At 45.4% G+C, this 24082-nt stretch overlaps 1 protein-coding gene across 1 annotated transcript in view; it reads left to right on the top strand.

The window, feature by feature from the left end:
- Positions 1–24082, top strand: part of TGFA (transforming growth factor alpha) — a 58524-nt gene that overhangs the window by 7339 nt on the left and 27103 nt on the right. Inside the window, exon 2 of the mRNA XM_066639639.1 lies at positions 18822–18875. Within this exon, the coding sequence (XP_066495736.1) occupies positions 18822–18875 (54 nt within the window). The remainder of the gene's footprint in view (positions 1–18821; positions 18876–24082) is intronic.

The raw sequence follows: 24082 nt of genomic DNA, 5'->3' as shown, positions 1-24082 counted from the left end.
GACCAGGAGCCAAGGCACGTTTGCTTACTTGCAAGTAAACACGACCGTGTGGCTTACTTTCACTTTCCATAGGGTTCAATACATTCCTCTTCTTGGAGGGAGGGACTTCCTTCTTGGGTGTTTTTGGGGGGCTGCTTTCGTTGGATAGGAACCATTCTGGTGTCATTGGATTCCTCTCAGCCTGCCCTTTCTGACGAACTATGGCAAGTTTGCCTACTCATGAGTAAACATGTGATATGGCTCAGTTTCATTTTCCATAGGGTTCAATGCATTTTTTGGTTTCTGGTTTTATGGCCATAACTTTTGATGGAAAGGAGATATTTCAATCCCATTTTTTGCATTGCATTCTGCTGGAATTTCCTCATCCAACGGTATATAACATGATGGGGTTGCTCGTAACCTCCACGATGTTGGGCATTTGTGGTGTTATACCCCCCAAGGGTGGTACCTGGGGCGGACTGCCCCCGCCCCCCGCTAGCTACGCCACTGGTCCAATCCCCTTTTAAAGGCATCCAAGCCTGATGCCATCATCACATCTTGTGGCAAGGAGCATCACAGCCTATTTTTTGTCTCTGCAGGGTCTCATTTGCACCTGCTTGGTGAACCTGCTGAAAGAGAGGCATACTATAGAGTCTGTTTCTGTTGGCTCCAGAGAGAAGATAAAACATACATCCATGGGGGTTCTGTTCGCGGAACCCACCATCCAAACACCTAGTCCTCCAATTGCAACTGTTGAGGGTGTTCTGAGGGCTGGGGAGGCTGCGCATGACCTCCCTGGCCCTCAGAACACTCTCCAGACATGAATGGAGCACAGTTCTGGTCTCCCTCGGAGAGTACAGGTCGTTCAACTCCACTGGAATGGAACCTGTGGATTAGTAAATCCATGGATAAAGAGGTACGACCTGTATTTTGTGGGGACAAATGTCAGCAAGCTTCTGAGCTTTGAGCAGATAGACTATGAAGGTGACTAGAGGAGAAGCAGTATCTTTCGGGGTAAACATACCCTCAGAGTTCTGTACAAACCTCCTTGGAAGTAATCCTAATTGAGTTCAAGGGGACTTTTTCCCCATGTAAGCATGTATAGGTTTGCAGCCTGAAGCTCTTACAAGATTGGCTCCAGTTGCTGGATGATGATGTAATTACTTAGGATATAGTTTTCCAAGGTACCTGGTATCTCTGTGTATACTTTGTAAAATAAATGCCTAATATTAGAAAGGAAATGTATAGAGAGAAACAGCTTTGTTCGAACATCAGTGTTGTAGGGGAGAGTTCTGGGCTTTTCTTGCTACCCATGTCTCTTTAGGCAGGCTGATAGCCAGGAAATATACCTCCAATTTGTAATTATGAGGACTATCATAGAATTTATCTATCATAAATAGAGTTGGAAGGGGCCGTCCAGGCCATTCCTTCCTTCCTTCCTTCCTTCCTTCCTTCCTTCCTTCCTTCCATTTTTGCCCTACCTTTCTGCCCAAAAGGCACCCAAGGCTTCCTGTTTGATGCTCTTCAAGCATCTCCAAAAGATACCCTTCTATCCTCTGTTGAAGTCCTCCAGCCACTTCCCTTCTGTTCCATTGTTGAACTTCTCATTCCATTAGTAATTTATTCCTGTTATCTAACCCCAATTGTCCCTCTTTCAGCTTAAGCTATTTTATCTAGTCCTGAAATCTGAGACAGCAAAGAACAAATCTTTGCCTTTCCATCAGATAGCCCTTCAGGTGTGTGCACTACTTAACAATGGGATAAGTAGTTATGCTACCTCCATTGTTATGCGATTAAGTCATTAAGTGAACATTCAGTCCAATCTGTTGCCTTTGTGGTGTAAATAGACACTCTCTGCCACTGACTGCACAGGCTACTAGAGATAGATTGCCTCTTTGCATTAAGATCCTCTCTGCTATGTAAACAGACACAGGCTTCAAGCTATGGGAGACCGCCTCATTAAGAGCATCTTTATTGTGCTTTGACCACTGTCATATATGCGGTCTGTTGTTAAGCGAACGGTTGTTAGAACATAAGAACAGCCCCACTGAATCAGGCCATAGGCCCATCTAGTCCAGTTTCCTGTATCTCACAGCAGCCCACCAAACGCCCCAAGGAGCACACCAGATAACAAGAGACCTCATCCTGGTGCCCTCCCTTGCATTAGCATTCTGACATAGCCCATTTCTAAAATCAGGAGGTTGCACATACACATCATGGCTTGTGACCCGTAATGGATTTTTCCTCCAGAAACTTGTCCAATCCCCTTTTAAAGGTGTCCAGGCCAGATGCCATCACCACATCCTGTGGCAAGGAGTTCCACAGACCAACCACACGCTGAGTAAAGAATTATTTTCTTTTGTCTGTCCTAACTCTCCCAACACTCAATTTGAGTGGATGTCCCCTGGTTCTGGTGTTATGTGAAAGTGTAAAGAGCATCTCTCTATCTTCTTTATCCTTCCCATGCATAATTCCCATCCCAATCTTGTCCCCCCTCAGGCGCCTCTTTTCTGGGCTGAAGAGGCCCAAACACTGTAGCCTTTCCTCACAAGGAAGGTGCCCCAGCCTAGTAATCATCTTAGTCGCTCTCTTTTGCACCTTTTCCATTTCCACTATGTCCTTTCTGAGATGTGGCAACCAGAACTGGACGCAATACTCCAGGTTGGCCTTACCATCGATTTGTACAACGGCGTTATAATATTAGCCATTTTGTTCTCAATACCTTTTCTAATGATCCCAAGCATAGAATAGGCCTTCTTCAGTGCCACCGCACCTTGGGTCGACACTTTCATCGACCTGTCCACCACCACCCCAAGATCTCTCTCCTGATCTGTCACAGACAGCTCAGAGCCCATCAGCCTATATGTGAAGTTTTGATTTTTTGTCCCTATGTCCATGACACAATGTGTTAAGCGGTGCATGCCTGTATTTTGCACGCTGGCACAGGAACAAACTCAGTGGTGCCACAAAATGTATATAGTATTAGTGTCACTTTCACTGTTTACATTTCCAGGTGCTTTTTAAAAAGCAAAGTCTTATGTGTGTGCATTAAAAAATGTGATATACAAATTGGTGCCATAGAGAAGTCATTTTCAACCACTGTGCCGTGGCACACTGGTGTGCCGCAAGTGGTCCACAAGTGTGCCACAGGAATTTGGGGGAATATTATTTATTAGAAGGGCCAATGGGGAAGTGAGCCCCCCACTGGTAACATGAAGTGCCTTGTCACGTGTCAAAAACCTGATGGTGTGCCTTGACAATTTTAGTGCCCTTTTCAGTGTGCCGTGAGACGAAAAAGGTTGAAAATTGTTTGGCCATCTTGGCTTTGGCTGACTTCTGTACCAGCGTTTTGAAAACAGAAACAGCAAAGGGCAATGTCAGAAGCATCTCAAACTCAGCTGGCAACCGTGAAGGGCAAAATACGGAATGCACTAGCTTTGTGCAAATAATCCAGTGAGAGATTAGACTGTGCCAGTCCTCCAGTGTTCAGTCTGTTTAAACCCTTTGTTGTCTTTTGTGTTCAGAGCTATGAATGGCTTCCAGATACACCTGTAAAAGGTGCTACTGTGCCCGCCAAGAGTGAACTTGATTCAGAGGCAGAACCATGTCTCCCCCACCTTTTTTCATTGGAAACCTCCAAGGAAAATAGTAGCTGAGTCTCAGGGCATCAGCTCCTATATTCCTGGCATGATTTCCTTGGCAAAATCAGAGCAAAACCAAATTAATATCATATTAAACAACTTCTGCAGCAGTGTTTTGGTCAGTTTTCATAATTTCAAAATAACCGAAGGCTAAAGGAGGTTCATATGTTGGCAAACTACTTTCAGAGAAAAGGTCAGTTGAGGGAAAATGGCAAAGTCACAACAATCAAAGATTCTGCTGTGTCTCTGTGTTCTTGAAGCATAGTTTCCATTTTCTGATGAACGATCAAGATATTAATCCATCCTTGGTACAAAGCTAGAGGGAGCAGAAGGGTGTCAGAATCAACCTCAATAGCGGCTGAGTCTGTGTATTGGATGCCTGCAGCTTTGCAAAACAAAGAGTCTCCCAAACTCTCTTCCATGGCCTGATCTATGCTTGGCCTTCTGCAGGAAGAGTGGGGGCAATGTTACATTAAATAGTCTGTTGAACTCCTTGCCACAGGATGGTGGTGATGGCACCTGGCCTGGATTTCTTTAAAAGGGGATTGGATAGATTGATGGAGGAAAAGTCCGTCACAGGTTACAAGCCATGATGGGCATATGCAACCTCCTGATTTAAACAATAGGCTACCTTTGAATGCCAAATGCAAGGGAGTGGCTGCAGGATGCAGGTATTTTGTTGTCTTGTGTTCTCCCTGAGGCATCTGGTGGGGCCACTGAGATACAGGTAGCTAGATTAGACCTTTGGCCTGATCCAGCAGGACTCTTCTTCTGTTCTCTTTTATAACGTACCTTGCAATTTTCTTTCATGCCTGTGTTGAGTATGAACAGAGGAAGCAGGGCCAGCTCAAGACCTCCTGACTTGGCCTGCCAAATGCAGCCACCACTTTCTTGATGATATCTCAACCTCTGATCCTCCCACTCTCCAGTGTTCTAACCTAGCACTCTCCTCACGTCTACATTTCCTCTTGATCTCTGGCCCCTTCTTTTCCCAATTCAGGGCATGGAAGGAGGTGTAGTGGAGGCAAATAAGCAGACCGAGGTGCCCCCCGCCACCTGCCACCTGAGGCAACCATTTCAGTTGGCCTCAAGGATGTGCCGGCCCAGAGAGGAAGTAATATTAAGTCAGGCTACTGATTTATTTAGACCAGTGGTGTTTCGTTTGAGTGGCTGTAGCTCTCCAAGGCCTGTGACAGAAAGATATCTTTCCCATCCCTACTATTCAGAATTGGAGAGTGAACCTGGAGTTAGAAGCTTCTTCAAGAATTTAACAAGAGTTGCAACAAGAGTTGTCTTTTGAAGAGGCTCAGTCCTTTCCTTCTTCCCTGAAGAAAAGCTTGAACTCAAAAAAGAGCTTGTATGAACTTTGTAAATACTTTGTAAAGGACTTTGAGGAAAGAAGAAGCCAAAATAACGTGGAATTACTACATTTTCCTCTCGCTCACTTTTCTGATCCCAGCAGATCTGTTTAGAGCACCTCTGCCTTTGTTGTGGGGTTGCTCTTGGCATGAAGTTCTCTTATGCCACCAAAACTTGCTGGTTGAGTGAGGAGATTCTCTAGTACATTTTGAACACTTAGGGCTAAACTAGACCTAGCATGTAGTCATTTGACCTACATGTGTGTGAATATTTTATTGTTCAATTACAGCTGCAGGTGGCCCAATCAGACCTGGGCGAGGGCAGGATTAGAGGGCGAATTTCCCTCTGCTAACATCCCCAGTCTGGATGCAAGCCCTGAATGCTGTAATTTTCCCCCATTAGGAAAGCTCCTATGGGAGTTAAACCCAAAATGAAATGCACATGGCCAAATGACATCACAGCTAGTTTGACACTTGGATGCCAACTTGCCAGGTGTGAGAATGTGACATGGCTCCTTTGGGAAGGCATGGGTCATTAACAGTCCCGGTTCCTCTGAAAGACTCCTTATTACATGATACAGTGATTTTCAATATTTTTCTTCTCATAGCACACTGACCTCTATGATATTTGCCTCTTTTGTTGACTCTTCCAGGTTCTGCAGCTCTCTTTCTAGGGCAACTGCCTGTAGTAACAAAGTGTCTGGCCCTCTTCCTCCTCCGGCTCTGACAATTTGGGACTCACAATTTGTCACTACAGACAGTTACCCTAGAAACAGAGCCGCAAAACCCAGGAGAGTTTTTCAACCATTTTCAACTGCTGTGCTCCAAACTCCACGGCACACCTTTCATAGCACACCAATGTGCTGTGCCACACTGGTTGAAAATTGCTGAGATAATAATTGTACCCTATTGTTTGAGGGTTTGTTTTTTGGAAAAGCATCATGCAATACACTGTTATGACCGAGGTCTGAAAAATGCCACTTAACATGTGACAAACTCTGTCTTCCAAAGACCAGACTGTTGATCTGCTTTGGTTCTGTCCTTCCTCATTCCTCTGATTTTTAGCTAGTCAACTCACTACTAGAGCATGTTGGAATTATCCCTCTGACTTTCGTGAGCATATCCTGGCCATTTTTATTATCCTTGTGGTAAGGTGGTAAGAGAGCAGTTTGTGTCCTGACCTTCTAAATTTAGGTAGTACTTGTGTCCTGTTTCTGTTCCTGAGGTTTAACCAGAAGTTGGAACTGACATGGTGGTTCACCTCTGTGATGCCTGTGCGAAAGTGCAAGCTTGGGCTGACTGTGCCAGAGCCAAAGTGCAGAGTGGTCCATAATTTGGGGGCTACCTGTAGTTCTATCTGGGTTTTGATCATGTGATAGAGTGTGGCTTGGGGTTGTGTTTTTCAAGAAAATAAACATCAAACAAGTCTCTGGGTTTGAAAATAATCTGTGTGGCACACTGGTTGAAAATTGCTTGCCTTTCTCACCTTCCAAGTACACTTAATGTCTCCAGTCCTGGAGGAAAAATCAATTTGAAAGTGGTGATCCCTCTTTGAACTTGGGGTCCTTTGTGAATCTGTGAAAGTGGGAGCTGCTGAAGGGGGGGGGGGTGTCTGAGGTTAATCATCAGGTCTCTCCCTTAAATAGTAAAAGTAGACCAAAGAGTCCTGGGCTCCAAAACCTCATCCTGCTATATACCTCTGAGCAACTCACAACCATGAAGGTGATGGGCTGTTTTTCTTCTTGTCCCCAGCATGGGAATCTGCCTTTGTATTGTGTTTAAGCCATTCCTTCCAGGTTGAGGGCTAGAAACCTGTTAGCCTGTAAAACACGAGAGTTCAAACTCTTAAATTATCACAGCCAACTTTTTAATTTATATAACAGTTTTCTTAAGCAGCAGTAAGGTTTCTAAGTACCCTGAATTTAGTATGCCAAATCTCTTTTAAGGTGGATTCAAGTGGGGCTTCCCCACAACCCCAATCAAAATATGGTACAGTCAGTGTGGAATTAAATTGTCTATCAGTGCAACCGTATGCATGTTTACTCAGAATTGAGCCCACCGTATTCAGTGCAGCCTTCGCACTGATTTTCATGCACTGTGGCACATTGGTGTGCCACCAAAATGTCCACTGGTGTGCTGCGGGAGTTTGGAGCATAGTGGTTCAGAATCACTGAAAAACTATGGTATGTTGCCATCACTGCCCAGAATGGACTCTGATGGTGAGTGGAGGGGCCACTCAACACAGTGTGTTGCAGCACCTGCAATACTTACCACTCTGCCCCCCTGTAGCTACACTACTGGGGAGGGAGGGAGGTAGTAGACTAGATTTGTAGTAGTCTCCAAACCCCGGCCCGGGGGCCAGATACAGTCCACGACAAGCCTCTATCGGCCCGCAGCCAGCCTCTTGTCCCCTGAAAGCCTCTGGCCCACTCAACTGTACATGACCAGAGCTATGCTATGGTTGTATCTGGAGGGTGTTCTGAGGGCCAGGGAGGTTGAATGAATGGGCTCATTCATTTAAATAATAATAATAATAATAATAATAATAAATAATACAGGTATTTATGTACCGCCTTTCTTGGTCTTTATTCAAGGCAGTTTACATAGGCAGGCTTATTAAATCCCCGTAGGGATTTTTACAATTTGAAAGAATTGTTCTATCTTGTTCTATCGTACAAGAACCACAACATTCAGGTGTTACTTTCTTGATCTGGTTTCACATTCTGGCCTCCATCCTCCCACGCTCAGAGCAGATGGAATAACTCAGCTTAGCTTGTCAGCTGCTTCAGGGTCACACGGTGCCGGTGGCCTTGAACTGGCGACCTTCGGATGTTATCTTCAGGCAAATGGAGGCTCTACCCTCTAGACAGACCTCCTGCCCTCTAGACCAGACCTCCTTTATTCATTTATTTACTCATCTAAGTTCCATCTCTATTTATTTAAATTTTATATTTAAATTTTTTTTCCGGCCCTCAACAGCATGCCAGATATTTGATGCGGTCTTCTGGCCAAAATGTTTGGAGACCCCTGGACTAGATTATCAGATCCCTTTCCAAGTAAAACCTTGTTGCCTCCAACAAGGACTTCATCATTCTTGTTTTTCTTTACAATTTGCAGCAACAGAACAGTGGTCATAAACTGCTATTCAAACCGAGAAGTGCACTGCCCTTTCCCAACTGAACTGGGGGTAAAAGCAGAACTGGTTTGATCATTTTCTGCTCACTGCACATTGCTTAAGCAGGAGAGCGGAGTCTCCTGTCACTTCTGAGAACAGGCTTGAAAGAGCAGGCCAGAGTTCTGGAAACCCCTCCCTCCACTCACAGCTTCCAAGGTGTTGACACTTCACAAAACATCTGCAAGTATTTGTGTGCCTATTTGTTGTGCACGCATGTTCTAAATTTATTTTGTGGCACACTTTTCCGTCAGGTTATAATTACAGGTGGAAGAAAACAGTTTTGTTTTTGTTTTTTGCAGATTTTGGTGTTTTCCAAAGTTAGACACGCAGAAAGCAGCGTTATGTATTTTTATTCAAAATTTACATTATAATTCTAAATTCTATCCATTTTAGAGGTAGGTGATATAGGTGGTATAGCGTCAGCAGATGCAGCCACAGATTACTTATGCACCCCCCCAATTAAATAATAAAAACAAAGTAAAACAGTTTTGTCTTTTGCCATTTTTTTTTTTACAAAAATGAGAAGTGCAGAAAGCAGTGTTATGTGTTTTTATTTCATTATTACTGTTTTTCTCCAACTCTAGTTATAATCATGGGATATGGTTCTGTAACCCTGGAAAAGGCATCCCCTTGCCCTGAGGAGTTTACCGTTTGAATTTCAATGGAAGGTGAAACAAAGGCTAGGCAGAGAAGAGAATGCTGTCCTTTATCCTAGCAGTGTATGGGGGGCAAGGGGGCAAAAACTCTAGGCACCATGTCTATGGGGGCACACCACCAGCCTCACCCCCGCCGCCTGTTTTTATCTTTTTTTTTTTTAAAGAGAAAGAAGCTAGCATTTCCACCGGCTTCCTCCCCTTAAAAAAAAAAATCCCTCCTGATGCCTTCATCAGGAGGGGCAGAATCATGCCCAGAGTGGCTGCGAGTTGCAGCTACTCTGGGTCCAATTCTGTGCTGTTCTGGGCTGCCACCCTTCCACTCCTCCGTTATAGAAGGAGAGGAAAGATGCACCTCAGAGCAGCATCACGTTATGCCCCAGAATGCCTGGTAGTATATCCAATGAAGTGGGTCATGTGCCAACGTTACCCGAAAGTCACAAGGCATTCTGGGGCACAGTGCATCTCTTGAAGAATGCCTTGTGACTTCTGGGCAGTGCCAGTTTGCAACTCACCAAATATCAGGTTGCAGTTTGAGAAATGTGACCCACAGTCACGACCCACAGTGTAAGAACTGCTGATGTGGTGCTAGGGTCTCAAGCTAGCCAGGAGGTGACCTTGGCACAGTAAGATGGGTTACTGTATCTGCTGATCTCTTGAGCAAGGTGATGTTGCATGCAGAAAATAGACCATTGTTCTGTCCCCAGAATCTGGCTTGCTGAGGGTTTGTGCTTTGTTAAGGGAAAAAAATGCGTCTAGACCTCATTGATTGGTCTGAAAGCAGGCCTGTTGGCAGCTGAGGGAATCATTAGATGGGACTCCCATCGCTTAGGAACTGATGAGAAAACATGAAACTAGAACAGAATTGAGTTGGATGGTGTTGAGTTGAAAAGAATATGTTGGGGATGCTATAGTTCCCTACACTGATCAAGGGTTTGAGCTGGATTATATCTGCCCCTTTCAGCAATGACATCCTATGATTCTGTACCTGCTAACTGGGTAAGAGGCCCTTTTTAAGTGGGTGCTCTTCTTTTATTTAGTGGGGGGAGAGTAACTGGCCCTCCTCACCTCAGCACTGTTTTTTCTAGTGGCTGTTTGCTGGTGTTCTTTTGCATCCTTTTAGATTGTGAGCCCTTTTGGGACAGGGAGCCATTAGTTGTCTGTTTGATTTTCTCTGTAAACCGCTTTGTGAACTTTCTGTTGAAAAGCGGCATATAAATACCGCTATATAATTACTGGTATAGAATAATAATAATAATAATTCTGTACCTTGATAACAGAATTCAGCTTTTCTTGTTTGCAAACCTTTTAGCATGGCAAGAAGGTAGATCAAGAGTTGCCTATCCTCATCCTGATGAGATCATCAACATTCCTTCTAGCCCTCTGGTTCCCAAACTTTTAGCACCAGGACCCACTTTTTAAAATGACACTCTATTGGGGCCCACTTAGCTTTACAAGACAAAAAAAAAAAGTTTCACTCTATCAGCTGCTCTAGCCTCTGTTTTTATCCTTTTTTTACTATGGGGGAGGGGCACATTCGGCATTGAGCTCTATGCACATTGAATCAGGAGCATTCTGGTAACCTTGCAGTCCCCTTTGCCTTTGATAAGAGCTAAGGCATGGATTGCCTGCTCATGAGTAATGCATGTGTGCGGCTCAGTTTCACTTTCCATAGGGCTCAATACATTTTCCTGGTCAGCTATCAGCTTGTCAGTTTCGGGACCCACCAACAACCTGGTTGCAACCCACAGTTAGGGAAACACTGGTCTAACTCTTTCCCACTGAGCAAAGAGCATCACATGCATTAATGTCCTAACAAAAATCCTGTAAAGTGCATAGATAATTATCCCCTATGTTGTGGCTGAGGCTGAGAGAGAATGACGGGCTTAAGAGCTTCCAGTGAATTCACTGCAGTACTGATGTTTGAATTGGGGCAGACCTGCTTTGTAACTTGGGTTCTCACCAAAACTCTATACCAATGACAGACGGGTCTCTGAGTTTCTCATCTCTGGCCATTTTGCAAGCAGCTACAATAGTAAAGCCACCCTCCCCCTTTAAATGAGTAATTAAAGTAAGCTTGGTTGAGACAACCAGGATTAAAGTGCTTGGGAAAGAATGGTGATCTCTGTTCTGACACTGAAAGCAAGTTTCTGGACTCAAGCATGTGTTCAGAAGCACTCTGATCCTTAGTTCTTAAGTGTGTGTTTTCACCTCCCAAGGCACTGCTTTTAATTGAGCTCCAGTTGGTGGATCCCAGTGGATCCAATAAGGAACCAACTGGATCAAAGTAGCCTACTTTGTAGAAATAGCCTGCTCCTGGTGTGTGTAAACAGCCCAGCTCCTGCAAAGCAACTCTGTGGCACTAAAATAGGGATGAAGGGCTCAGCTGAGAATTCCATGCCTCCTTATGGGAGCAGAATGTGGCCCTTGTGAAGCTGGCTGAATGCTTACCATGTATCTCTTAAACTTTATTAGAAGATAAATATATTGCACCCAAAAAGAACAACTGATTATAAACATCATGTCTGTTGCTTTCCTCCTTCCATATAATATTTCCAACCATCTACGTTTAGTATTCAGGATACTAAAGACCACAAGAGACCTGGATCCTGTTGCCACTCCCTTGCATCTGATGTTCTGAGGTAGCCTACGTCTAAAACCAGGAGGCTGTGTATACCCACCATGGCTTGGAACTTTTCCTCCATCAATCTGTTCAATCCCCTTTCAAAGGCATCTAGGCCAGACACCATCACCATATCTTGTGGCAAGGAGTTCCACAGACTAATTACATACTTTAAAGAAACATTTCCTTCTAACTCTACCAACACTCAGTTTTAGTGGCTATCCCCTTAGTAGATGAACCATTAGGCCATGGGTGTCAAACTCATTTCATCTTGGGGGCCACATTGAATTCAGGGCACCTGCTGAGGGCCGAACTCCAAATGTGGCACCCAAAAGTGACCTGAACACAGGGAGTGATGTCACTTGTGACATCACTTCCTGTTTTTTTTAAAAGCTGAGGCTTCCCCCTTGCTCTGCTATTTCACCCCACCCCAGCCCCCATCCTACCACAAAGCACCCCCTGCCTGCCAGCCAGCCAAGCCTCCCAGTCACCCCCAGCCCCCACCTGCCTGCCACCAGTCAGAGCCAAGGAAGCCACGCACAGCGGCTCCGGCTCCCAGGCTGCCTCTGGCCGCGACCGAAGCCCGGGAGAGCTCTGGCCACGGCTGGAGGGAGGACCGAAGACACACATGGCTGCTCCGGTCCTCGGAACTCTCTCCGGCTGCAGGCGAGAGCAGGTGCTCCAGCCCTCAGTCGCCCCTTCCAGCTGCAGGTGAGGCCCGCTTGCAGCTGGAAGAAGGACCGAGGGCCGGGGACACTGCGCGCAGCTCCTCCAGCCCTCAGAACTCTCTCCAGCTGCAGGCGAGCCCTGTTCGTGCCCAGAGGGAGGACTGAGGGCCGGGGATGCTGCGCGCTGCTGCTCCAGCCCTCAGTCGTCCCTTCCAGCTGCGGGCAAGGCCCGCTTGCAGCCAGAGGGAGGGCCAGAGATGCCACACGTGGCTGCTCCAGCCCTCGCAACTCTCTCTGGCCACAGAACTCTGCTTGTGGTTGGAGCAAGCAGGGGTGGGGCAGCCCCAAACTCCCCCAAAGCCCGGGGGGCTGTCCAAAATCCGGCCCTTGGGCCTTATCTTTGACACCCTGCATTAGGCCATTAATGCTCCTGGATTTTCCTACTCCTTACTGGTCAGAGCCCCTTAAAATATTTTATCATTGAAGTACAAGACTCTCCTATGCTGTTTAAAAAGCAACAACATTCTTGGAGCACAAGCCTATGTGTGTCTACTCAGAAGTAAGCGTCCTTGAATTTAATGGCACTTGCTCCCGGGTAAGCATTGCAACCTTCTAGTAGGAATTTTATTACTCGGGGGGGGGGGGAGGGGGGTTGGCCCATCCGTGAGGCCAGCTGAAGCAGGTGGCCTCACGGATGGGCCATCCCCTGAGTAATAAAATGGTGAAAGAGTGGTGCTGCTTCCTTACACTCGTACTCCCAGGATTTGGAGAGGAAGAGGGGGATGGAGCAGGATGTGTAGACAGGAACCTCTGCTTCGTCCTTCCTATTTTGCTCCATTCTCCTTTTCCTTTTCCAGAGGCGGCGTCTGGTGTGTTGCTTGAGACCCTGGGAGGTCTTGGGCCAGCCCTGTTACTAGCGCTCAGAAGAGGATGTGTATCAATCTGGTGGGACCTCCTTGCCGGCTTGCCTTACATCCCTCTGTCTGGGAACAGCTGGTGTGAGGTTATGCATTATTTCAGCTTCCTTTTGGAATCAAACTGGGAAATGAGGTTTTCGTGCCAGGAAGCTCGGTGTGCCCCCCCCCTCTGATTTCCTTCCAAGCACTCGTACTTCTGTTGTGGTTTCTCTTCTTATCCTCAGTCTGCTTTGAATTAGGGTCTCTTGTGTTTTCTGCACAGGGTCTTGAGAAGCTTCCTTTTCACATTGTTTTGTTGTGAAAGCTTGTTCGGTGTTGCAGTGTTGTATAGTGGTGCTATGGTGTATGGTGCTATAGTATAGCACCACACACTGTTATATAGTGTGTGGTGCAATTTGGTTACCTGTGCTCACTATGCAAGTTTGCTGCGTGTGCTTACACAGAAGCTCTGCTACAGTCTTGAAAACTGACTTGTTGGTCTTGTCCTGCCTCAAGCCATGTCATCTACCCTATGGGGAGGGGACCAGTTTAATCTGGTGCAAGGGAAGCCCTTTTGCCAGATGCCCCCGTATCCATGGATCCCCTATCCATGGTTCTTTGCCCTCCACATGCTCATTACTTATCTGTCTTCGTTTGCAGCCCTTCCTGTTAATAGAACACTAGAGAACCACAAGAAGCGGTTAGCCCAGTGGTGTACCTCAGGAGGTGGCAGTCGCACCAGGCAACAAGCTTTGGTGAGGCGACAAGCTGAGCTTGACACTAGTGGCGAAAATTGTGAAAATCTTGGTATGAATGAATAATACCATGATGTTATATATCATTGGAAAGGTAATTTAATGCAGAATGCAGTGAAACAAACCACATCAGAATATCTGTATTATATCAAAAGTTATGGCCAGTTAACCAGAAAATGAAAACAGCTGCCTTAAGGAAAAAATGGTGGATTTCTTTAACTCAAAACTGATCAATGAGAATGATTGTTCTGAGAGCCAATGAGATTTTATTATGATACAGCGTGAAACCAATAAGGTGTTAATATGGAGGGGGCAGGTTTCCCCCCGATTTGCACTTTTTAAGAAGCCCGGGTGTGATGTCACTTCCAGTTGTGACATCACTTCTGGGGCATCATTTTGAGCTTTGCACTGGGCTACACGTTCATTAGCTACGCCACTGGGTTAGCCAGAACACTAGCAGGAAGTGGGAAGCTGTCTGCTTCCTGTTTAGTGTTCTGGCTGTCTCCCTCTTCTAGCGTTCTGGTGGATGGCTTCTTGCGTTACTCCTCTGACGTTCTGTAACAGGAAGCGCTGCAAATGCAGAGCGCTGAAAAGGAAGAGATATGAGAAACGACCCTCGGCACCACAATAAGTAGAGGGTTTGCTGTTATCCGCGGTTTTGGTATCCACAGTGGAGAGCAGAACCGTATCTCCCCCCCCCCCCCGGATACAGGAGGATGCCTGTACTGTGGTCCTCCTTCATGAAGGCTGGTTTTTAAAAAAGGAGAGCTTTCTGCATGAAGTTGGGTGCTTTCTGGACACTGGGTGTCATGTCATGTTTGCAGTGGATCCGTGCCAGCCCCTGCGACTTGGAGGGTGTCTACTCTGAAGGAGGGGTGATGTATTCTGGGGAAAATCCCTCTAAGTATGTCTACTAATCCAGCCCAGTTCCAAGCCAACCAAATGAGTCATCCATTCAGTTAATTCAGAATTGCTTCTCCCTAGAAACAGATGGGACAAGTCTTTTTAGAAGCGCATGACAGGACGTGGGAGTCCAAGCCTGAAACATCCTGATTCCCCCCCCCCGCCACACACACACACACACACACACACACACACACTGGCCTTCAAGTGGGTTCACTCTCTGGCTTCCCTTGGGTCATCAACTAGGCATTTGGTGTTCAGGCTATGTAAGCAGCTGTTCTAAAAGGGTCTTTCTGGTATCAGAGGTCTGACACAATTGCTCAGTCTGGACAAACCAACAAATGGGGTTTTCTTTGGGTTGGGAATGAGCCGCCTGTGTGCAAGTGTCTTCACTGGCACACTTCAAGCTGAATTCAAACTGAATTGGCTGAATGCAAGCATTCAACCATCTGAACTAGGAAATGATGATTCCCTGCAACAGAAATGCAGCTCCCACGCATTAGCACAGACAATGGCACAAACAGCAAACACCACGTTTTGGAGCGTGTAGCCATAATGGCCACAATATTTTTTGCCACTGTAATTTTTGGCTAGAATTTAGGATAGCGAAAACCACAGTTGTGGGTTTGAGTTCCACATTGGGTACCTGATTCCCTGAGGGTATCAGGGTAGAATTATAATTACAATAAAAATTATGAATTGCCAAGTATGAAATGTAGACAAGACAACTATCAGATCTGGAATAAATACACATTTATTTAGTATTTCTGTTATTCAGATTTGTAGACACTGTTCCTTCAAGCTGTTTGGAATGGTTTATAGTGGACCCACCTTATCCAGAGATATCCACCTTATCTGCAAATGCCAGGGTCCCCTTCTAAAAACACTTTTAAAAAGTAAAAATCAGTGAGAAAATAGTCTCCCCTACATTCGTGCCATCAAACCACTCCATTTGCAGGGCAGTCTTCTGTGCTTCCAGAAGCCCCTTCTGGGTCGCACAACCCCCCTCCTTTGGCCCTGGCTTGCCCCAGAATGCATCACACAGGAATTTGAACCCAGATCGTCTTGGTCCCAGTGCAACACTCTGACCACTGCACCTCACTGACTAACATTAATTTCTTATTTTTGTTCGAGTTTGAATAGCTATCATCAAAAAGTAGCTGTGCCACAGAGCCCCAACCTTGCATGTCAAAGACCCCAGATTCAATCACTAGTGTCCGTAGTTAAAAAGAGAGCGAGAGAGAGACTTGGGTAGTGGAGCAAACAGAAGCCTCTTCTTGGCATCACTTGGCATGATGCTGGTTGGCCAAGTAAGACCTGGACCAGTGGTCTAGCTACAAAATATATTTATTTGCAAAATAAAATTAACAAAGGGGAAAATGCTGGCAAAATAGCCATGTGAAACACTGACTGTAGTTCAACTTTTCCAGACTCCTTTGGATATTCACGCCAGGCATTTCCATACTGTCAAGTCCATCCATCTATCCATCCCCCCCTCCCCCTCGCAAACTTGTTGCTTTTGAACTCAGTGGGCTGGCAAAGTTTTAATAACTCAGAATTCCCAATTGAGCTCATCAGTTTTCCTGTTTATCTTTTGTGGGTGCTAAACCCTGGATGGGCTGGAGAGGTGTCACTTTTCAAGGGAGCGCAGTGGTCTGTGCCCCAGCTTGATTCATGGTGGGCAGCTGTCCCAAGGATGAGGTCGACAAAAGTCTTTCCAAAGCTTTCCTCTGTTGGCATATTTATAGATTACAGCTTTGCCTGGCCAAGCACAGTCATGTAGTCCCCTTCTTCTGAGCTGGCATGGTCCCTGATGCCATGGGGAAGTGGGGGCTGAGCTCCATCACCGGAGCAACTGATCTCACCCCCCTCCCAAGTGGCAACTTGTGCAGAACCTATGGTGGGGGTACTGACCATGAGAAGTTCGCTCAACTGTTGAAATGAGAGGCAGCTTGTAGTACAGCAGGAACTCCTTATCCGCATCTGCATCTGTGGATCTGAAAATCTGTGGATGCCAAGCCTGTGGCTGGAGAGCCTCAAAAGGTGTTCCAGATGCAACCAGAAGGCACTTCTATATTGCACTGGGGTCTTCCAATTGCTTCCAAAGGTGTTCTGAGGAGGCCTGGAGGCTATGCGTGACCTCTGGAGGGCTAGGTGTTGCCCCCAGATAAGGGATTGTGGTGATGCATACACACCCCCACACATGGATTTGGTACCACAAATACTAAAGGCCCCCTGTACAGCAGTTATAAAAGCAAGTGGGGTGTGATGGGGGCACTCTGAAGGCCAGTATATTTCAGAAATGCTCTGCACTTCACTGCAGCGTATTTGTCATTATTTGACCACCTTATTCCAAGGGTAGAGGAGGCAAAGGCCACAAATGTAAAGCCTTGAGAATTTCTCCCTCTCCAAGGGAATGGCTGACTTCTCTTCCCACCTATGGGAGAAAATGGGGTGCCAGGTGCATTCCCTTTGGGATGGGGTGTAACCCTGCTTACTGCCCCCTGGTGATTCCAACAGCCTTTTATTTATTTAAAAATTTATACCTCGATTTATCTCCCTGATGGGCATTCAAGGCAACTTACAAACTTAAAATCACATTATGAACAATATAAGCATTAAAATCTCCTTAAAAAAACAGTAAGGCAAGCTTTAAAATATCCCATTTAAACCATTTTTGCCCAAGGTTGCATATATACAACAGAGATCAAACGCATACACCTGTGGGCTGGGCATAAATAGGTAAAGATCAAAAAATGGCAAGTGAGCAGCAATCAATGAAAAGGGAAAGGCCATCTATCTAATCAGCATAAGAGGGTTTGAGGGGCAAACATCCTGCCTGTCAGTGTAGCCCATCCAGGGTTGACTCTCTTGGGTCACACCTTTGACAGAACCTTCAACTTGGTCGTGGTGCATATTGTGTTGCATAGCTAAGATTATTTTGTGTTAATTTGTCTCCTGTGCCTTCTGGCCCCAAATAGATCACCAGGATAGTTGAAAACACAGTCTAAAAAATTTCTGCTTTAAATAATGTAAAACTGGTTTAAGCTTTATAGAGCTGGGCAGGGAAAAAAGAAAGGCTTATGGGAAGAGCATAGCTCAGTAGCAGAACACTGGGGGGGAGCAACTGCCCCGTTCATTCCCTGCTGTGGTTATTTGTTGGTGTCTCTTCTGGTTTATTTTAGTTGTTTTATCTTTGGATTGTGGGGGGGCCACTTGCCAGTGGGGAGGTGGGAAACTGTGGTGATGGGGCAAATAGCTGTGCCACTGCTTCAGGGCTTGGCTGGGTCAGCCAGTGTTTGATGCTACATGTGCCCATGCGCACAGAACATGAGGTGCGCACACTTTGTCATCTGTTGTGCATCCTGAGTGGTACAGGGGACTTGGTGCATTAGCTGTAAGTCACAGATATGCCTGAATAATGTGTCTTGAGAAAGCAAAAGGCTTGGGAACGTTTGTCTAATACTCTAATTCACTCAGTGGGGATTCAAACAGCTCAATTTTAACCAATTTCTGCCCAGCCCACAGGTGTACACCTTTGATCCCTGTTGCATATATGCAACGTTGGGCAGAAATGGCTTAAAATGATTGTTTTGCTAATATTTTACACTGTTGTCATTGTTCTTTCCCTGTATAGTCTAAGCCAGGGGTGTCAAACATAAGGCCCAGGGACCAGATGCAGCCTGCGGAAGCTTTTTATCCGGCCCTCGGGCTCTCATCTGCTGAGCACTGCTGTGGTGTTACTGCTGAAAGGGCAGCCCACATGAAAATTGGACTCTCTCATATCTTGAAATATGATCAAGATTTGTGTATTTTCTCATCTGTTGTTTGCAGTGAATGTGTTCCTAAGTAAGAAAAAGTGCTTATTTTTTGTTATGACCTATTTAATTACATCAGTTCCTGCCTAATGATATGCCTAATGATATGATGACTTCTGGCCCTCAGCAGGCATTATGAATGCTATTTGGCCCTTGGTATGAAACAAGTTTGACACCCATGGTCTAATCCGTGTTGGGCATCAACTTCTGTGGAAAAAGCATCATGCAAATATTTCAGAGTATGAATGAAGTAACCTCTGTTAAAATGAACATTTTACAAATGTGGATGTACATTTGTAATGTAAGCATGTATATTTTTCAAACCTGGATGTGTTTCCCCCCTTCTTTCTAGGTGTCCTGTCAGCTGTGTGCCATGCCTTGGAGAATACAACAGTGGCCTTGAGCGGTGAGTTTATGACTTAAGTTGTAAAACATAACAGTACTAAAAACTTCGCCACCTGCTGCTTTTGGATTTGTGTGTGGCCAGGTGTGGTGAAACAGAAGGCATTCCCAGGGCCTCTGTTGACCTTTTGTCCATAGCCAGTGTCTCAAATGTGTGTGGGGGGGCGCTTGGTTTTGACTTTTAAATTCCTACAGGGCCCTTTGTTCCATGCCCAGGCAGACCCTAAGATCATCAGAGGCCCTTTTTTAAGACATTACCAGTGCCTGAGGTTTGGCAGTAAAGCAAGAGACCATTGATCTCCATCACACCAGCTCACTGGTGACTTCCATTCAGATAGGTGGCTGAACACTTTCTTTCTCAAAGAACATTTTCTGGGCCAGGAGAAGCCTCTGGCTGATTCCCTGCATCTTAGTGGATTTCTGTGCGATTAAAAAGTTCTCGGACTTTTCAAGTGGGCAGGTTGCTTTGAGGGTCTCTAAACTGTAAAGCTGTTTCTGAAATTTTTAGCAAAATGCCTATTGAGTGATGGGGATACAGTTAGAGCAGAGTTTCTCAAACTGCAGATCAGGATCCAATTTCAGGTGGGTTGCGTAGCATCTAGTTTAGCAGCCACTGAAAGTACAGAGCTGAAAATACAGGGTACAGAGCTGCTGGGCAGGGTGGGCTCCCAGTGGGAGAGAGGCAGGGTGCTTTGCCCTGAAGAAGTGGGAGGATGGGATGCTGACTGGAGAAGGACTCAAGTCTGCCTTCTGCTTTGACTCCCAAGCTGGAATGTTTTCATTCTGAGCTCGGCAAAATAACAGCACGAACACACTGTGTAGTTAGACTTCTGGATGATCGTGGCTTAGGTTTAAGCCTAAATTGATGATGTTGCTTCCAGCCATGATATCACTTCCAGGTTAATGACATCATTTCAGTGGTGGTAAAGTGCTAAAGAGTTTGAGAACCACTGAGAGAGAGAGAGCAGTTCTGCTGGGTTGCTTCTTTCTGGCAGAGAGTGTGCTTTTCCAAAAGTCAATGTCTCGGCTTCCTGCCACCACCATGCGCTGTCTCCTCTTTTGCATGTTGCTGCCAAATTCTTGAGGCTCCCAGCTTTCTCTGAATCAATAACAATATCAGCTGTGGCTCTGCCAATGCCTGCAAGAAACGCAGTTGTTTCCTAGAAAGATTTGAGGGATCAGGGATTTCTGAAACGAGATACCAGGGATTGGGCCCTCTGCAGACTTGAACAGAGAATGTCTCCTTTAATCCGGATTGTGGCACATTTGAAACTTCATTCTGCTTCCATAGTCATAAATACAATGAGAAAGATGGCTGGGCACCATTTGTTTAGTTCTAAATGTGTTCCCTGATGATGACCTGAGTTGGATTCTTTCCCTTCCTCTCCCCACACCCCTGCCTCTTCTGTTTCTGAAGTTCAAAAGCATGCTATCTTGGGGCTTGGGTTCTTTGGAAACCTGACATTACTTCACAGAAACTTGTTGAGTGAGTGCATGGGAAAAGCTTCAACACCTGTGAGCAGTGCACACTGAAATCTTTCACACCTGCACATGCAAAGTTCAGTGATCAGCCAGAGACATTGCCTATTTCTGTTCCCTGTTCCCTGGCCCAGACAAAGTCTTCCTTCTTTTAAATCTCCTTGGTTTCTGCAAAAAGAAAATCAACCATTTAAGGAAAGCTATCCCAGTTTAGGAGCCTATCCTATCCAATTTTCCAGCACTGGTGCAGCTGCAATGCAGCCCCAAGGTAAGGGAACAAATGTTCCCATACCTTAAGGTGGCCTCTGTGACTGCTGCCCCACCACAAGATGCAGTGCATGCCCCATTGGCACAGTTGCACTGCCACTGAAAAATTGGATAGGATTGGGCCCTTAGCTAAGTACAAATTCCCAGTTAAAAGCCTTGCTATGAAGACATTTTCTGAAAAGTTCCAGCTACCTCTGAGGGTGAAGTTCTCCACCTTGCTTTGATGTAAAATAAGAAGAGCCTGGCTGGATCAGGGCAAAGGCCCATTTAGTCCAGCTTCCTGGATCTCACAGTGTTCCACCAGATGCCTCAGGGGGAGCACATGGCACATCAAGAGACCTGTATCCTGTTGCCTCTCCCTTGCATCTGGCATTCAGAGCAAGTCTGCTTCTAAAACCAGGAGTTTGCACAAACCCATCATGCCTTGTAACCTGTGATGTATTTTTTCTTCTCAAAATCTGTCCAATCACCTTTGAAAGGCATCTAGACCAGATGCCTTCACCACATCCTGTAGTAAGGATTTTCCACAGATTATCTGTTGCGTAAAAAAGTATTTTCTTTTGTCTGTTCTTATTCTCCCAACTTCAGTGGATGTCCGCTGGTTCTAGTGTTGTGTGAGAGGGAGAAGAAGAAGAACATCCCTCTATCTATCTCCTGCATAATTTTGTATGTCTCAATAATGTTCCATCCCAGGTGCCTTTTTTCTAGAGCACTGGTTCCCAATCTGGTCCATGGATCCTGAGAAGTGGTCTGCGAGATCTCAGAAAAGGTCAACTTTAATTATTTCAGGCATCTTGTTCAGAGAGACCACCAGAGAGGGTGGAGAACGGATTGTGTAGCCATCAATGAAGTATCAGCTATGGCTGTGGGCAGTCCATTCTCCACCATCTCTCCATTCATCCATGGGGGGGGGGCACTTGCATAGCAGATGCTTCCCCATAGACCTCCAGAGATAGCAGAGAACAGACCACCTACAGCTACGTCTGCCAACAAAAACAGCAACCCCAGAAATCTTCTCTATAAATAATAAATCTCTAATAAATATTCTCTAATTATTACAAATTTAATTGTCTTTTTTGTGTGCAGGAGAGTAGTGTGGTCCACAATAATTCCAATTATTGCCTTGGTGTTCTGCAAGCTCCTAAAGGTTGGAAACCACTGTTCTAGACTGAAGAACCCTAAATGCTGTAGCCTTTCCGCATAAAGGAGGTGCCCCAGCCCAGTAATCATTTTAAAGGACATCTTGTTGAGTTACTCCTGGTTCCCCTGCTGTAACTAAGAGGAGATGTGGGGTTGATCCTTATCCCTGGCACAGTGGCATAGCTAGCAAGGGGTGGGGGGTGGCCTGCTCCAGGTATCCGCTGGGGGGGTGACACCATAAATGACCCAATATTGCTAACATCGTGGAGGTTACGAATAACCATATCATGTTATATACCGTTGGATGTGGAATTTTCAGCTGAATGCAATGAAAAAAATCAGAGTAAAATATCTCCTTTTCATTAAAAGTTATGGCCAAAAAACCAGAAAACAAAAAATGCATGGAGCCCTGTGGGAAGTGAAACCAAGTCATATTGCACGTTTACTCATGAGTAGGTGAACCTACCTTAGTCTGTTGGAAAGGGCAGGCTGAGAGGAATCCAACGACACCACAATGGCTCCTATCCAATGAAAGCAAACCCCCAAAAAACACCCAAGTAGGAGGGCCCTCCCTCTAAGCAGATGAATGTATTGAGCCCTATGGAAAGCAAAAGTAAGCCACATGGTCGCGTTTACTTGTGAGTAAGCAAACATGCCTTGGCTCCTGGTCAAGTCAGGCAAAGGGGACTGCAAGGCTGGCTGCATGGTCCCAATCTGATGAAAGTTGGAGCTCAGCAAATGCTCCAGAAGGCAGCACCCCACAACGAATAAAACAGGCTTCAGCTGATAAGGTCCATTTTATTTGTTTTTAGACTTGCAAAGCCAGGTGGGTCCTGATAGTGATGTGCTTGAAATACAAAAACGTGCACTGAACTGGGCACTGGGGAGGGCTGAAAATCTCACTTATATTTTTGTGGGGGGAGGGTGTTATTGCAGGCAGGCTACAGAGAAAATTCACTTGGTGGAACAGGGCTGGCTTCCCCTTATTTATCTGTTTTTCTTTAATTTAATTATTTATAATTATTTATTTTATTTTGCTTGATGATATTGCTTCCAGCCATGACATTACTTCCGGTGGGTCCCGGAAGATTGTCATTCTAAAAAGAAGGTCCCAGTGTGAGAAGTTTGAGAACCACCGCCTTCACTCAAAATGGTCCAATGAGACGTCCTTGGGGGGATTTATTTATTTATTTTTATTGGATTTGTAATCCACCTTTCTCCCCAAAGGGCACCCAAGGCAGCTAGAAATGACATCCTAGTGACCAAAATCCTGGAAATCATGGCTTTTAGGAATAATTCCAACATGTTATATACCATTTGATGCAGAATTTCATCCATTGCTTGTGGGAAAATATTCACTGCATTTATTTTCTGGCCATTATTATTATTAATTTCATGTCATGATTATTACTATCTCTCAGTCTCGCCTACCTCACAGGGTTGTTGTGAGGACAAAATCAAGGGAGAAACCATGTACACCATCCTGAGCTACTTAGAGGAAGGGTGTTGTAAAAATGTGAATTATGGGGTGCCAAAAATTTATGGGCCCCAGGGTGTCAAATGACCTAGCTACACCACTGCCCTGGTGTTCTAATTTTAAGTGCCTTTTGCTAACTGAATGGGAGAGCAATCTCTGGTGCCAGCTTAGTCGGTAAAAATGCAGCTCTTTCCTCATTCCAGCAGAGCTGAATGGCCCCTTGATAAGAATAGACTCTCTGCTACAACTCAGTTCCCCAACAGTAGACTTCTGTTCAGCCTTCCCGTTTAGTGTGTATCTAGGTAAAGATGCAAAGTCCTTGCAACATTTTTCCATGTTAGTAGGAGAGTGCAAAGGTCATCATAAGCTGGGGGTGGGGACACCCCTTGCCATTCCCAGATGAAACAAAGGACATGCCTTTTTGTCTCTTTTGCGTTTTGGTTTCCTCATAGTTGGGCTTGTGCATGACTTCATTTAAGTTCCTCCTTGTATCAGAGGTGGAAGATCAGTGTGCCCTTAAGCCAATGCCCAGGCTCAGTCCATAGCTGCTCCTGTGTTTTCTGTTCTGTTCCTTTAGCCTTCGCTTTAGTGCCTCGTTTTCCTGCATGTGTCACAAGGGTTATTTCAGCGGCATTTTGCAGCCTAAACGAGAGAACCAAAATGAAAGTTGTGCCATGAAGAACGAAACTGAAGTTGCGAGAACTAAAATGGGAAAAGCATCAAAAGTTGTCGTGAATGCAACTTAACAGCCATGACTCAAAATCATTTCACGACGTGTATTAAGCAATTCATTTTAAGTAATGCAGAATTCACAAACATATTTCATCAATTAAGATTAAAATCAAACC

Source organism: Tiliqua scincoides, chromosome 11 (assembly GCF_035046505.1).
Source record: "Tiliqua scincoides isolate rTilSci1 chromosome 11, rTilSci1.hap2, whole genome shotgun sequence".
Lineage (NCBI taxonomy): Eukaryota > Metazoa > Chordata > Lepidosauria > Squamata > Scincidae > Tiliqua > Tiliqua scincoides.
This window is presented reverse-complemented; position numbering and strand designations above follow the sequence as displayed.